Source organism: Elaeis guineensis, chromosome 14 (genome assembly GCF_000442705.2).
Source record: "Elaeis guineensis isolate ETL-2024a chromosome 14, EG11, whole genome shotgun sequence".
Classification (NCBI taxonomy): domain Eukaryota; kingdom Viridiplantae; phylum Streptophyta; class Magnoliopsida; order Arecales; family Arecaceae; genus Elaeis; species Elaeis guineensis.
Window position 1 is genome coordinate 66,316,648 of NC_026006.2, and position 15,433 is coordinate 66,332,080.

General features: G+C 39.1%; 3 protein-coding genes across 3 annotated transcripts; all 3 read left to right on the forward strand.

Annotated features, from left to right (window-relative positions):
* Positions 1-879: 879 nt before the first annotated feature.
* Positions 880-1,692, forward strand: LOC140853722 (cardiolipin synthase (CMP-forming)-like). Its single transcript, XM_073248592.1, has 3 exons — positions 880-1,010; positions 1,101-1,186; positions 1,289-1,692. Exons 1-3 carry the CDS (start codon positions 960-962, stop codon positions 1,407-1,409), a joined length of 258 nt encoding a protein of 85 aa, XP_073104693.1. The 5' UTR covers positions 880-959; the 3' UTR covers positions 1,410-1,692.
* Positions 1,693-3,249: 1,557 nt separating this feature from the next.
* On the forward strand, positions 3,250-6,003 carry LOC140853810 (pentatricopeptide repeat-containing protein At2g37310-like). Its single transcript, XM_073248815.1, is given in 5 exon segments — positions 3,250-3,313; positions 3,316-3,456; positions 3,459-3,479; positions 3,482-3,616; positions 3,619-6,003. Coding segments are annotated over 5 exon segments (1,971 nt in total). The 3' UTR covers positions 5,229-6,003.
* A 1,778-nt stretch (positions 6,004-7,781) lies between these two features.
* On the forward strand, positions 7,782-13,872 carry LOC105057027 (uncharacterized). The gene is made up of 4 exons (XM_010939459.4): positions 7,782-8,073; positions 8,165-8,294; positions 8,404-8,861; positions 12,781-13,872. Exons 1-4 carry the CDS (start codon positions 7,985-7,987, stop codon positions 13,013-13,015), a joined length of 912 nt encoding a protein of 303 aa, XP_010937761.1. The 5' UTR covers positions 7,782-7,984; the 3' UTR covers positions 13,016-13,872.
* Positions 13,873-15,433: the final 1,561 nt, after the last annotated feature.

The window sequence follows — 15,433 nt, forward strand, 5'->3', positions numbered from 1 at the left end:
ATATGTATCACTATGCTAATATTTAGGATTTCATTTAGGTGATTAGTTGACCAATGAAACCAATCCTTTCCTTTTACCAAGTTATTTCATTTACGCCTCTGGCTACCTTTATTCCTACCTGAATATTCCTCTATTGTCAAAGCTTCCCATAATTACCCCACTTAATTAATCATGATAATTTCATGAAGAAGTAGCAATTACCTCCACTTGCCAATGCATTTATGTGCAGTAAATAGCTTCTTTTTTATACAGCCTGTGAGCAAAAACTGAATTTCTTTCCTTCTTCCTTCATAGCCTTTATGCTTACTTCGGTTCTTAAGGCTTTGCTGTTACTAAACCCTTTGTTGGATTGAGATAATATATGGAAATCACATGAATGTGCATATACAGCGACAGTGAATAAAGTTTAATCACTTTGACATCTCGTGCTTGCTGAACATCTAATTTATCGGTAAAGTTACTGCTGATCTCATGAACTGTTTGATAGTGAAAAGAAGTTGATTTTTTATCTCTTATACTGATCATATATAAAATTAACATATATGAAATCCAGGGATGACCTGTTTTATTCTCTTTCTGAATGTAAATTTGGATCGATACCAGGCCTAGGATTACAGGAGCTTATTAAATATATTTAGATAACAACTAAATTATAGATGACCAGTGACAAAAGAAATTCAGGCTTATATCTGCAAGGCTTAATTAAGATGTTTTCCTTTCCTCTTTTTTTGGAATAACACTAAAAGTTGGATTCTTTGGTAGGGTTACCATTTTATATTAAGAAAAAATTATTCAAACTTAACTTATACAATGGTTTTATATGAAAAATAAAAGCAATGGTGGATTGTTATGTGCTTATTATGATGTTGAGGGAAAGGATTTGGTATGTTACTGTGGCATTAGCAGGAGCATTATTATGTGCTAACTCAAGCGTTTATTATCCTTTTCTGCAGATAACAATGTCAGCTGTCAGAGAGTGGGCTGCATCTCAAAATAGTAAAGTTCTTGAGGTTGTTTTCTCACTTCAACCGCCTGTCTATTTTCACTCATCATCCAACATATGCCAACTTTTGATATTGACCTGTGTTGCCTAATGGCAGGCTGTAGCAGTAAACAATCTGGGGAAATGGAAAACAGCAACACAAATGACTGCTCTCACCATTCTCCTCGCCACCAGAGACTCCAGGTTGTCACCCTATCCTCCAAATGATTAATTATGTTTTTGGACTTTTTCGTTTATTGCATTTTTCAGAATACTTCACTAAACATAATTTCAATAACTGTACAGTCTAACAGGTCCGGGTGTTCTAGTTGCTTCCGGTGTAGTTTTGCTTTACATATCTGCTGGGCTTGCCGTATGGTCGTTGGCTGTCTACATGAGGAAGATATGGAGAGTTTTGCTGAAGTAATTACATAATACTTCAAAGTGGATACAAGTCTCAATGCTATAGGACGGCATTCATAAACATTTGGGATGTCCAAGTGTCATCAACTTGATGGTCGGTAGGCTCCTAATTTAGCGGCTTTCTCCAGGCCTAACGGGGCCTTTTTCTTACTGATCAAAGCAAGCTGAGTGTTTGGTGGATGTGATGCGATCATTCTACAGCGTGGAGGCTGGTGCTTAAACATTTCATTCATCATATACTGCAACATTGGTTTGGTTAGCAATTTCTCATCAAAATCAGGGATGCTTTTACTCTTGTCACAATTACCTTGGTGAGCCATGAGAGCAGATGGAAGCATTTTGTGGTTGTTTGGAAACAAAAGTTTTGATCATAGGATGTTTGTGACATGAATCAATGATGTCAGCAAGTAGCCATAGACTCGACATTTTTCACAGAAAGGTCTGTACCATGATAATCAAAAGTATATATTGCATGTCGATAATCTTATCATTCAGAATGGAGTTGCTTTAAAAAAAAAAAAAAGGCCAAATAGGCAAAAGTATAGATAGTGGAGCACAATCTTTATGCTACATATATCCTAGAGAAGTTTGTTAGGTGTAATTTTTGTAATTTGGGATTGTTCTGTCTGTTCCAATCACCTTCAAGCTTATAGCCTGTGATTTATTTTATGGAGGGACAGGACAGCCGGACAGGTGGTAGTTCTTTGTTTAATATAAGTTCTTAGGAAGTTTAGCAGCAAAAATATGATTTTATATTTATTATAAATATAATAAATATTATTTTATATAATATTTAATTAAATATAAATTATTTTATGATTATTTAAATATATTAAATTTTTAGAGGTTAGAGATAATTTTTAATTTTATTTTTAATTTAAAATAGCTTCTCAAGATGAATTTTTGTAAAAATATTTATCTATTCCAAACATAAGTTAAAATAATTATTCATTTTGATTGAAATTAATCATGTATCCTTATATTTTTAAAATTATGGCATGATATTATATGTATTGTATTCTTTTACAATAAGATAGTGTTTATATATGTTAGTGTAGTATTTCTTTGTAATAATAATGTGTTGTTTTATTGTATTGTATTAGTATAGTATTTTTTTATAATAAGATAGTATTACATTATATTAGTGTTGTATTTTTTATAATAATATAGTATTATTTTTTATTATATTAATTAATATTTTTTTATAATAAGATAGTATTATATTATCATAGTATAGTATTTTTTATTATAATATATTTTACAACAATGCAGTGTTGTTTTATAATAAATAGTATAATTTATAATATATAGTATTATTTTATAACAGTATAGTATTATTTTATTATAGTGTAGTGTTGTTTTATAATAGTATATATTACTCTATAATAATGTAGTGTTGTTTTATAACTGCAAAGATAATTGGATCATTCATCTTATTTGAGTAGTTGTTTTAAATTATGTTTCAAATGAGAAGATATTTTATTTGAAACTTGAGTGGATAATTATTTTAAATTTAAATTTAATTATTTTTTATTATTTTTTATTTTTATTTTAAAAAATAATATTATAAAAATAATTTTATTATTTTTTTGAAAAGAAAAGCTCATGCGACAAACTCTCAGGTTTCTTGATACAGTCATAAAGAAAAAGAGAAATTACGGTCACCAGGATCATGTCCGGCCATGATGGCTTCCCTTTCAAAGCGTCAACTCTCACCGGGGCGCCATTTACATTTTACACGTTATTTTACGTGTATCTCACGCCGTCTCCGTAGTATAGACAGCGAACGTTCTACAAAATCAATCGCATTCCCGCCAACTCCAACCCCAGCTTGGCTTGGATGGATGAGGCTTTCCGCGCCCCTCCAACAAAACCCAGCACTCCGACGCGCCTTGGCCGCCGTCGCTTCCTCCCTGCCCCAGACTACCGCGCCTACGGCCTCCTCATCCAGCACTGCGCCGACCACGGCCTGTTCCGCCAGGGCCGCCAGCTCCACGCCCGCCTCCTTCTCCTCTCCGTCCTCCCCGACAACTTCCTCGCCTCCAAGCTCCTCTCCTCTACTCCCGCTCCGCCCGCCTCCCGAGGCCCGCCGCCTATTCGATGCCATCCCTCACAAGAACCTCTTCTCCTGGAACGCCATGCTCCTCGCCTACGCCCTCCACGGTTACCCTTTCGACGCCATCCGCCTATTCGCGTCCCTCCCTTCCTCGCTCGCCCCGACGCCTTCACCCTCTCCGCCCTCCTCAAGTCCCTCTCCTCCCTCCCCACCTCCTCGCTCCCCCGCCTCACCGGAAGGGAGGTCCACGCCTTCGCCCTCCGCGCTGGCCTCGACGCCGACCTTTTCGTCTCCAATGGATTGATAACGCTTTACGCTCGGACGGACGATTTGACCTCCGCGAGGAAGTTGTTCGACGCGATGCCCCAAAGAGATATCATCTCCTGGAACTCCATGATATCTGGGTACTCTCAGGGCGGCAACTACGAAGCGTGCTTGGGACTATACCAGGAGATGGAACGGGGGCAGGACGGCGTGGTCCCTAACAGGGTCACGGTGGTCAGCGTGTTGCACGCTTGTGCTGAGCTCAAGGACCTTACTTTTGGAATCAGAGTTCACCGGATGGCAGTAGAGAATGGGATTGAAATGGATACCGTGTTGTGGAATTCGATCATCGGGTTGTATGCCAAGTGTGGGAGCTTAGACTATGCTCGGAGATTGTTCGAAGAGATGGCCGAGAAGGATGGCATCAGCTACAGCGTGATGATAGCTGGGTATATGAGCTATGGGTTTGTGGATCAGGCAATGGAGCTCTTTCGGCAAATGGTGAATCCTGTTCTCAGTACGTGGAATGCTGTGATTTCCGGTCTCTTCCAAAACAACCGTCACAGCGATGTCTTGGATTTATTTCACGAGATGCAGGCTTCTGGTTTTAGGCTAAATTCAGTAACTCTTTCGAGTGTTCTTCCTTCTCTTTCCTTCTTTTCGAACCTCCTGGGAGGGAAGCAAGTCCATGGCTATTGCATCAGGAATGAGTGTGATCAGAACATCTATGTGGCAACTGCTCTCATAGACTTGTATGCCAAGGCTGGGTTCCTTGATGGAGCTCAAAGGCTCTTTGAGGGAACCAAGCTTAGAAGTGTCATTGTTTGGACTGCAATCATATCGGCCCATGCATCTCATGGAGGCGCTGATGCTTCACTCGCTTTGTTTGAGAGGATGCTCGATGCCGGGATTAAGCCAGACCCTGTGACTTTCACTGCGGTGCTCTCCGCTTGTGCTCATGCTGGGGTGGTAGACAAGGCTCGCCACATTTTTGATGCTATGTTGCCGGAACATGGAATTTCTCCGGCAGTCGAGCATTATGCTTGCATGGTTGGAGTCCTTGGCCGCAATGGGATGCTTAAAGAAGCTGTGGAGTTCATTGATAAGATGCCCTTTGAGTCAAATGCGAAGGTATGGGGTCCATTGCTCAATGGAGCAGCCATGTTTGGCGATGTCGAGCTTGGGCAGTTGGTGTTTGACCGGTTGTTTGAGATCGAGCCGGAAAACACAGGGAATTACATTGTCATGGCTAATTTGTATTCGAAGGCTGGGAAATGGGAGGAAGCCAACATGGTAAGGGATAAGATGAGGGGAACTGGTCTGGCAAAGATTCCAGGTTGTAGTTGGATGGAGATCAGCAATGGGTTGCAGGTCTTTGTAGCTGGAGATACATCAAATAGGCGCTCTGAAGAAATCTATGTTGTGCTAGAAGGACTGGTTAGATTGATGAGAGAAGAAGGTTACGTTTTAAGTTGTGAATTGGATGAGGAGAGTGATTGTTGAAAGCCATTGGACTGCACTTGAGCATCAGAGGAGTCTATTTCTCAAAGCACTGCTTATGGAATTGCTATTATCTGCATCACTTTGAAGCCCTGAAGTGGCTGATCTTTTTTCTGGGCTCCATGCATGCTAGATTTGGCTATTTGACTAGTCTATGCCCTCGGGCTATAGGTCCCCGTAATCTTTGAAGACTTTATCATAAAAAGCGAACGCAGGATCAATTTCATTGCTTCCCAAAACAATGCGCAGTCCTTGGAGTCATGACGGTATTGAAGGATACTGGTGGCTGGTGAAAGTTGACGAGATTAGTCTTTATGTTTAGTTGGACAGCAAAACATCTGGAAACAGAGGGGTATCCTATGGATGAACAAGGTTGAATCTTGAGAAAGTCCTTGAATTGTATACATCGATTATTTTTTCGGCAGCTCATAAAGGGATTTGGTAAAACTTCCATGCCTGTTTTCTTACTCACTGGGAGATTCACGGTTTATGGACCTTTATTTGGATAATAGCTAGTGGATGATAGAGCGGATACAAGCATCAACATTGGAGCACATTTAGCATGGATTTTGCAGAAGTGGATGCAAATGGCACGGTACAAATACATGCACTAGGCCTGCAGGTTTGGCTGTAATTTCTTGGCTGGTAGGGTGCAGGCTCAAGTAAATTTAAAGAAGGGAAAAAAGTTGATGTTTTGATAATAATAGATGATGCAAATATATTGCTTTTTTTTATTAAGAAAACTCAGCTATACGAAACCATATATGTTTTTTCCTTTTATTTGGGTCATTGGTGCATCTATTTCTAAATATCATTACCATCCTGAACTTGAAATAGAAGCTAGCGTTTACTTTGTGTCCTCTTCTATATGTAAAATCCAAGTACAATTTGGTAACAACTTGAGGGTCTATTATGAAGTACAAAAATTGGCTCCCTCCAGTTTATTACCGTCAAATTAAAATTTTCAGATTTTCTCTAAATTTATTTATGAGAACGACCACATCATGCAAGAGAATAATAAGGAGAAAAGCTCTCCTATGTTTGATCTGAAACAAAACCAAACGAGTTTCAGAAAACTGCAGTGGATAGCCACCTGGGCAACACCAGAGGACTGTATTAGGGGATATAAGAACTAAGCAACAATCTTCGAATTACGGGCTACCATGTTTTATATGGCTTGGTACTTGTTCCCACTGCCACAATTTGATGATTGTATAGTATATTTGGGGAGGTTCACATGCTCCCATGTCCTCCCTCGGTCCGTGAACAAAAGCGAACAACCCACGCGTTAAATGGCCTCTTCTTGCAGTCACCTCCAACCTTCATTGTCCTATCTATCCTCCCTGTCTCTCGGTTCAGGAGAGTCACATGAGCGTTGGATCAACTGACCTTATAATTCTGTGGTAAAGTCCAGAACACACCATCACTCTCACAGGTCTCAGTGAGGACCCAAGGGTGTAATGAGTGAATATTATTACATCACTCTCTGGTTAGTGGCCCGCATGCTTAGAGTGCAAGCTAAACCAACTAACACCTCATTCAACAATTTTCTTTTGTCAAGCATCCATGTTAGCAGGGGAAAAAGTGGCAATCAGCATGAACTTAAAGAAGACCAGAAGAATGAAAGTAGGAGAGTAATCATCTTTGTTTGCTAAGAATCATACTAGGTTATTTTAATTCCACAATGCTAATCGAACAACCTAACTTTTGTAGATCTTCCAAGGGATTGTCTCAGTGAACGTGCCATACAAGGACACAAATGGGCTCTGGAATCTCAGATTAATTTATATGAATGATTCATGATATGAACTCAGGGCAATCTCGCAATCCGGTAATGATGTCAAAGTTATCTGCATTAGCGAAGAAGAGCAACGTGCCTGGAACCGAGGCCTCACTCACTTGAGTAGAACTATTGTTGGTGAGGAGATTTCCTGAAGATTATCCCTTTTTTTAAAGCAGGCGCCAAAGATCTTCATGAGCACATCCATAATGACCTTGTTCTGCCTGAAGTTTAAATATTTGTCAGAGCCACACGACCCATAACTGTGATCCATCTTTCCAAAACTTTATTCTAGTTATGCTGGCTTCTAGTGTCAAAACTAGGCTATGTGGAGTCATATTTTTTTGCTCTTCTTCATTTGACACATCCAATCAAACTAGCAGGTCCCTTAATAAGCTTATCGTTCATAGATTCCGCGCACGTGTGGACAAGTGTGCCAAGGTGATCCACCAACCGTGTGCCACGAGCGGACCGCACGTGTAACTTTGGTCCCTGCCATCCATTAATAACGTGCGCTAGAACCCATGAAGGTGCAGACACGGGGCACACATGCATGCTAAGACATCAAACAACTGCACTGTGTTCACGTGATGGCCGCGCTCCACCATAAGCGCTTACGTCGAATACATCGTTTGAAATGCCCACATCCCAAGACCTAGCCATCCGCACCCATTAAGTTCCGGTGCTCCTCCGGCACAACATATAATAACCCTTTCCCTGTCCTTTCTACTTTTTCGGCCAACGAGCGGGGTCCGTTCATTCTCCTTTGCCGGTCCAACTACTAAGTGAGTCCAAGGGGCAGGGGAAAAGACACCAAAGAGAGATAAAAGCTGGTGGAAAACTGAAAAGGCCGCAGCAAGGGAAGGGACCGACTTATTCTGAATCCTTGTTTAGTCTTGTTTGCTAGTAGCTACTGGCCTCTAGCCTTCTCACGGTTGGTAGCGGGAGAATAGGTGGAGCCCCTGGAGTACCGCTTGAAATGCCAGAAACTGAGATGCAAACTATGGGGTGGGTAGAGAAGGGTCTTGGTACTCACAACAAGATGATTGTATCAAGCAACCAATGCAGGTAAGCAGCCAACACCTTTTCCCTCCTTCCTCAGAGTTTCAGTGTTTTGATTATTTTTATGACTCCAATGAGGGTGGTGTGCTGGTATTAGAGGAGGAGGTATGATGGGGAAAGGAGGGGATGATGGGCTGAGGACTGTGGAGTGCTTGAGGGGGAGGCTGCTGGCTGAGAGAGTGGCCTCCAAGGCTGCCAAGGAGCAAGCAGACAACATGGCCAAAAGGGTAACCATCATCATTCTTAACAGGAATTCTATTCATATGAATTCCTCTTTTCATAGTCTATGTTCCCTCTTTTTGGCTTTTTTTTTCTCTTTCTATTGTTTTGTAACAGTTGGAAGAGCTGGAAAGAAAAATTGCTGAGGAGATCAGGTACAGGAACATGGCCGAAAAGAGGCTCAAGCATGCTTTGAAGAAGTTGGAATCCTTAAAGATTTTGGATGTCGCGGGCCAAATGGATCTCCATGGTAGTTTGGGGAGTTCTTCGTCCTCGCATTGCTTGTCGGATCATCAGAAACTGGAAGGTTGGGGGACCGGTTCGCCGACGGTGGATTCGGAGCAATGCGAATCGCAGGAGGAGGTGACAGGGGCGCCGAGTCCTTCAGGTTCGGAGGATCTTCTGAGAGATGATGTCTCTGGTAGTTCGTTGGTTGATTCGCCACATCATCATGATGGGAAGGATGGGAGCTGGAGTTCGGTTAGGACGGCACAATCTCGTAACGAGGGAGAGTCTCATGGGGATGAAAGCAACAAAGGTGGCAGCCCCCAACAGTGGACTGCGGATGCTGCAAGGTATGTTAATGTGCAGTAGAGATTCCACTGAATTTTCTGACAGCTTTGATTATCAGAATGCTTTTTTTTTTTTTTAATGCTTTTTGATGATGAATTGCTTTACTATGATTAGTGACACTGGATGATGGTGATGATAACTGTAATTTCATATATTTTCTTCTGGGAACCTAAAGTAATTTCATGCTCGTTCATTCTTTAGAAGTGTTCTGGAAAAAGACCAGGTTAACGAATAATGGCATGATCCTGGAGGCAAGTTAGCTTGTCTTTACTACAGTTATAGAATTTTAAGAACCATAAGCTAGCTGATTATATTAGAAATGATGGGGAACAGGTGATTGTTAGATATAGAAATGAAGCAAGAGTATTCAGGGAGGGGAAAAATGCAAGAGTATTCAGAATATGTCTGAGTTTAGAAAAGGTAACATAAGGCTGAAAGTCGGTTAGTAGAAGCACTGGATCAGAATAAGAAATTGCCTTAGTGATGCTTTTTCTTTTTCTTTTTTGTTGGGGGTTGGGGGGGTGTTGGGTGGATGGTTAAAAAGGTTAATCTCCACCTCTATATCACTTGATTTCATTGGAGGCCATCTGTTTCGGATCTCACAGCTATGTTGATTTTATCATCTAAGGTGATGGTCTCTCCATCCTCTTTGCTTACTAAATTGAATATGTTAAGTCACCTCCTCCTGCGAGAGCAAAATGTCAAATTTCTTTAATTAAAATAACTTCAGCATTTGCTGATCTGAAAAGTGCAAGTTGCAATGATTTGTGAACCTAAGAAAGGAAATGCTTTGAATAACTAGATGCTCATCCAAGATTCTGTTCTGCGATTGGTGATTCTTGATAACAGAGTTGTAATAACCCAAACTTATGGAACTAGTAACAATCTTTTAATGTTTCATATGATTATTTAGGAGTATTTTGTCTTGTTGTAAAAGCTTATATTCAGGGTCACATAGCTCAAGAAAATGCTCTGTTAATAGAACAGAACATTGGTAAACTGCCTAAGGCAGTCTTAGGTGGTGATACTTGTTGAAGCCTTGGTGAGACACCGAGGTCTTTAGGCAGGCATCTAGAGTTGAATTGACCTAACTGTTCATTAACTTCTATTTAAATATTGTAAAATTGTAACTTGTATCTCTTACACACAAACACAGACTTAGAGTTGAATTGACCTAACAAGCCTTGGTGAGACACAGAGGTCTTTAGGCAGGCATCTAGAGTTGAATTGACCTGACTATTCATTAACTTTCTATTTACATATTGTAAAATTGTAACTTGTATCTCTTACACACAAACACAGACTTGAAAACTTTGTTTATAGAAAGCTTGTTATAAGAACATCAGGGTAAAAACTATGAATGCTTTAACTATTTGTGTATGCCATAATTATGCAATCCTTAAGGAAGAGTTCCACAGAACCCATTCATGGGAATAGAAGAGTATTTGTAGTTTCCCTTGATTTGTTAGAACAATTTAATGATACTATAAGTCTACAACACAATGACATGACTTAGTTTACACAAGTTATAGCTATAATACAACTTACTAATAAAGCTATAGGTTTTGAGTTATTTGTTAAGCCACGAGCCTGAGCGCTATGCTATCGTTAGGTCCTTAGGAGCCTAGCATGTGAGTTGTTACACTGCCTGGTTTGCTAGCATGTGGTGGATGCAAGGTGATGAGTTTGCGAGGCACGCAGGTGGGACTACCTTGACATCTATGTGACTGCCTGTTACAAGTGAAGCTCTGTTTCTGAAATGGATAAAACCCAAGTAGGTGTTGATGCAAAAGAGAAAGTCAGCTAACCACAAATATCAAAAGGACATAAGGAGGAGGGAAAAAGATTGGGAAAACCACAAGATGAAAGTCGAGCTGCCATCAGATGCAGCATTACGTCTCCAACAAAGCATTTTTTATCTTGCTTTCTGCATAAAAAATATTCCTTTAGTTGTGTCTTAGTAGTTATCTAATTCCATAACTTCTAGTATTCAGAAACATCCTTGAGTTTCTTCTAATCATCATTTGGTCATTTCTTCTTCCACTTCTCACGTATGACGAACAAGGAATCCCTCTGTCTTTACTAACTGATCTATATATAAACCTTGAAAAGGCCATCCTACAATGTGCTCACCCATTGATTCTGCATTTATCAACTGTGTATCTGTCGAGAAATCTCCAAGCTACTAGATTGTTATGCATCCTTTTCTACTCACCACTTGTGGTGATGATATTATAGTTTTGCCATGTATTATGTAGACAATCGGTTGATGAATGTAAATCATAAGCATTTAGTTGATAGTATTTGTCTTTATTGTGTAAAGTTGCTTTCCATATTTTATTCTTCTCAACCTCAAAAGGCCTACGAGATTCATTAAGCTCACAGATACTGGAGAAGGTGAGAAACAGTAGAACTTTCTTCTTCATGTATTTTCTAGAGAAATATATGATTAGCTGCATGGAAAAGGGAACCAACCGAGGGGGAAAAATTCACATCTATGTTTGTGAACATTTTCCAAGTACTGGATCATAAAAATAGATATGACCAACAATATAAAAAGTTTGAACTAACTGAAAATATTTAACATCCATGGAAATTAACTATTTACAAGTGGCAAGTCAAGACTCGTGTCTTTTGAAGTGTGCCCAAGAGAACTGCACTTCATAACTGGAAAATCTAATGCCAAACTGTTGGATACAGAATTTGAACAAACCATACAGAACCTCAATAATGCGATTGCAGTATATAAATAAGATTGAAACTAATGTGCAGTGGCAGTTTGTAAAGAAAAGCAGTAAAAATACATTTGTCTCAAATGTATTAGGATCTGTCTTTTTTTTTTTTTTGAAGGAAATGTATTAGGATCTGTCATGCCATGCATAAATCCAAGAACAACCTCCAGAAAACCTACTTTTATTCCTCTCGGAATATGTTTCTTGGTCTGTACAGGGTCTCCATATTTTATGATCTTCTCAGCTACAACATTCTGCATAGGGGGAAGTACTTAGATAATGTATGACTGTCTTCAAAATACCTTCGCCTGTAAGTTAACTGGCCTTCCAAGTTGCATCATATTGAACCCAGACAGTTTATTATCCTTTGCTCTTCTCAAATCGATTCAGATCACAAGTTAATAAATACCTATGAATAAGATAATATTGGGAAAAACAGATATAATTGAAGGCCTACTACAACAATGTCGAACAAGAATCAGATTTCAATGACATTTGTTATGAATCAACTCCAACTTGCTGCAATAGGATTTATTATTATACATGACACATGGCAGGCCCATAACATGGTGAAGAACTTACATATGCCACATATACAAACTCGTCCCATGAACCAAGTCAATTCAAATATTCAATCATAAACATATATGACACTCATGTGCACATGCATTATGCACGGTGTTTATCTTGCATGGACAAGGGCAATGAGTCGGCTTTTGAAAAGTATTTATTGTGTAACAGCCAACCCAAGCGGTTTTTTTTTTGTGTATGTCTAGATCTATATTCAATAACAACTAAAACAATCTTGATATATAAATTTGAATGAACAAACCAGTTTTCAGTGAATATATCTCAGCATGATGGGTCCATTGAGCAATGTAAATTTACTCCTTGGAGAGAGCATCAACCTGGAATAAATGAAGCTTGTCTAAGCGAGTTAGAATGAGCATAGAAAACCTTTTGTTGCAACAAAAAAAAAAAGAAGAAGTCTATGGTACCTTATCTTTATACACTCACAAGAATTGGGAATAATTCATAAATATTACCAACATGCTGAAGCCATGAACTTCAAATTTAAGGTTTATTACTTGTTTTCTCCAGCCAATATCATACCTCCCTCTCTCTCTCTCTCACTCAAATGTTGCTTATCATAAACTCAACAAGCTTACGTTTTTGCTTCTTGGAGCAGGCAATATTCTGTAGATGACAGCAAGCTGGGTACTGTTGAGCATCAGGTTGAAGAGGTAGACAATACACTGGCTCTGGTTCCAGCTAGCATGCAGTCCAACCTGGAGGGCTGCAAACCAGTGGTCAAGAATAACGTACAAAGTGTTCTTCTTGCCCTAAGACATGTCAAAGAGCAATTGCAATATTCCATAGGGAGAACTGGTGTTTGCTCTTCCAAAGAGCTGTATGGCCAGTGAGGATATTATGGGCATTTTCACAGATCAAGTACATTTTCAGTAGGTATTGTTGAAAAGTAAATGGAAGGCCAGGTGAAGCTGTTTCTTATAGGATTTTTGTTCTGGATGGCTGATATCGTATACCACTGATAATGCATCAATATTCAAGATTTATCATCTCGGAAAGTGGTGATTTTTCCAATGCATAAAAATGGCAGAAGGTTTGATTAAAAAGCATCATAATCTGCAATTGCTCAGCTGATGTCGTTCTTTGTTCTCTTTTTTTCTTTCTCCTTTTTTGGGGACTGGGAAAGAGTTGCTGACCCCACCCAAATTATTGATAATATTTGAAGTTGTTCAGAGGGCTCGTACCCGCGTTACTTGTATCCAAGCTCCAATAACTTCACCAACTGAACCAATTGGTGGCCATCTGATGTCATGCATTGTATTTTTTCCAATCTTCCATCCATATGAAGCTAGATAACAAGCATCATCTGTGCTGGACAGGAGCCGTGGATGGAGAGGATTTTTGTCGAAGGTGACTTTACCACTGTCATTGGATGGATCCATGACAACAGAAGGCAGCTAGAAGCCCATCCTCTTCTCTCTGACATCTGGATTGCGCTTCGGCTCTCAGTTGCAGTGTTGGTGTGACATATTTCTCAGAGAGACGAACAGCACGGCAGATTAGATTGCATTGTTTATTATAGAGCATTTTGGAGACTACGCCAACAGATTAGATTGCATTGTTTAGTATAGAACATTTTGGAGACTGAGTTTGGCGCAGTATCCCATCGGTCTTGTGGAAACTTTTGTATTCTGACTTTCTGGACTGCTCTCACATCAAAGTGGTGTAATTACCTGCATTACCCCCCTTCAAAAAAAAATTAATAATAAGAATAATAATAATAATAATAAAAAGCTAAATAATGCCTTTTTCATCACAAGTTATTATTGCCAATTCTTTTCTTGAAAATGTGGCAGTTTCCTTAGCAAGACTTTCTACCATATTGCAAAAACAATCTTGATTCTCCATTAATACTTTCCTAATCTAGTTTTAGGATTTCTTGGAGTGCTAGTTGGCCTTGCTCCAGTTATTTTTTGTTTGAATCTATGCCATGCTAGCTGTGGCACATCCCATTACCAATCTGAGACTGCAACTGGTATTGCCATTGTGTGAAGATTCTAGTTAGAATGTTATATGTACAAAATCAAATAGGGGCTATATAAATTGAAGATCCACATCAATAATTTTGATATACAACCCTGAAACAGAAAATTTCATGTGGCACTTGATGGGTACCCCAAACTCTTGCTGCTGCCCCATCATAGATGTCTTTAACAATTTCAGCTCAACATATGTGCACAGTTTTCTTCCTAATCCCTAGCATAGTTACCTCTATCAGTACTATATCATCCTACTAGAAAAAACTTATCTATAGATAGGTTCTCCTTTGTATCTAAATCGTTCCATCAACTCCTGAATGAAGATGATGGCTCCCACCATCTTGGACCCTCCTGCTGCAGAACAAAATAGTTTTCAATAGAATGATCCCCCATACCTTTGCAGTGTGACTACAAATCTTATACGATCACTCTAGGTCTTCTTACTACTTTTAAACCTTTGAATTCTAAATTCAAATGTTATAATTATTGAAAGTTCTCGTTTGCCCATAGTCCATCATCATCATGGTTTTATTCGGTCCATGGCAAACTCTGACATGCAAGCACCACTCCAAATCTGGCGCTTACGTCGACTTTAAGTCCTTTTTTTGAAGAGATGTATGTGAAGGACAACTTCTCAGCATAATTTAACAAGTATTGCCATGGTGTGTTGATTGACTAATTGGGAAATGCTTTTTTGTGATAGGATTTTTTTTTTTTTTTTTGCAATGCAAGGCCCTGGGATGAAGGATGTTGTGTCTTGTTTCAATATTTGATTCTACCTTGTCATATTGTAAACTATAGTGAGAGTTTCATTTGAGTGAGATGTGCCCATGTTTTAAATGTGATTAATTATGTGTTTTCATATTATATTTCAACGTAAAATTGCTTTACTTCTTGCAAAGCTCAACATTCCATCTCTCTCCTTGTAAGTCAATTAGAGTTATAGTTCTATGATCCAACATAACGAACTACATAAATTAAAGTTATGGAAATCTTTCATATTTATAAAAATCAAGCCAACTTAACAGTACTTTTATAAATTTAAATCAGGACAGCCATGCAGGCAAGCATTTAACTTGTAAAACCAACAGTTCTATATATTGCTCGTTTTGGTTGAAAGGACAGCCATGCAGGCAAGCTTATTAAAAATCACTAAACACTGTGATCGTGACAATTATCATGATAACATGTTCTCTATTACTCATATTTTTGCCACGTGTACATGATATAACACGACATAAGCCTCTGAAACGGCCATAATAATAGCCATTA

Coding starts and splice junctions, on each gene's coding strand:
- LOC140853722 (XM_073248592.1), top strand. CDS start 960: ATGTCAGCTGTCAGAGAGTGGGCTGCATCTCAAAATAGTAAAGTTCTT. Junction 1,011..1,100: donor AAAATAGTAAAGTTCTTGAG/GTTGTTTTCTCA, acceptor GCCTAATGGCAG/GCTGTAGCAGTAAACAATCT. Junction 1,187..1,288: donor CTCGCCACCAGAGACTCCAG/GTTGTCACCCTA, acceptor ATAACTGTACAG/TCTAACAGGTCCGGGTGTTC.
- LOC105057027 (XM_010939459.4), top strand. CDS start 7,985: ATGCCAGAAACTGAGATGCAAACTATGGGGTGGGTAGAGAAGGGTCTT. Junction 8,074..8,164: donor GTATCAAGCAACCAATGCAG/GTAAGCAGCCAA, acceptor TGCTGGTATTAG/AGGAGGAGGTATGATGGGGA. Junction 8,295..8,403: donor CAGACAACATGGCCAAAAGG/GTAACCATCATC, acceptor GTTTTGTAACAG/TTGGAAGAGCTGGAAAGAAA.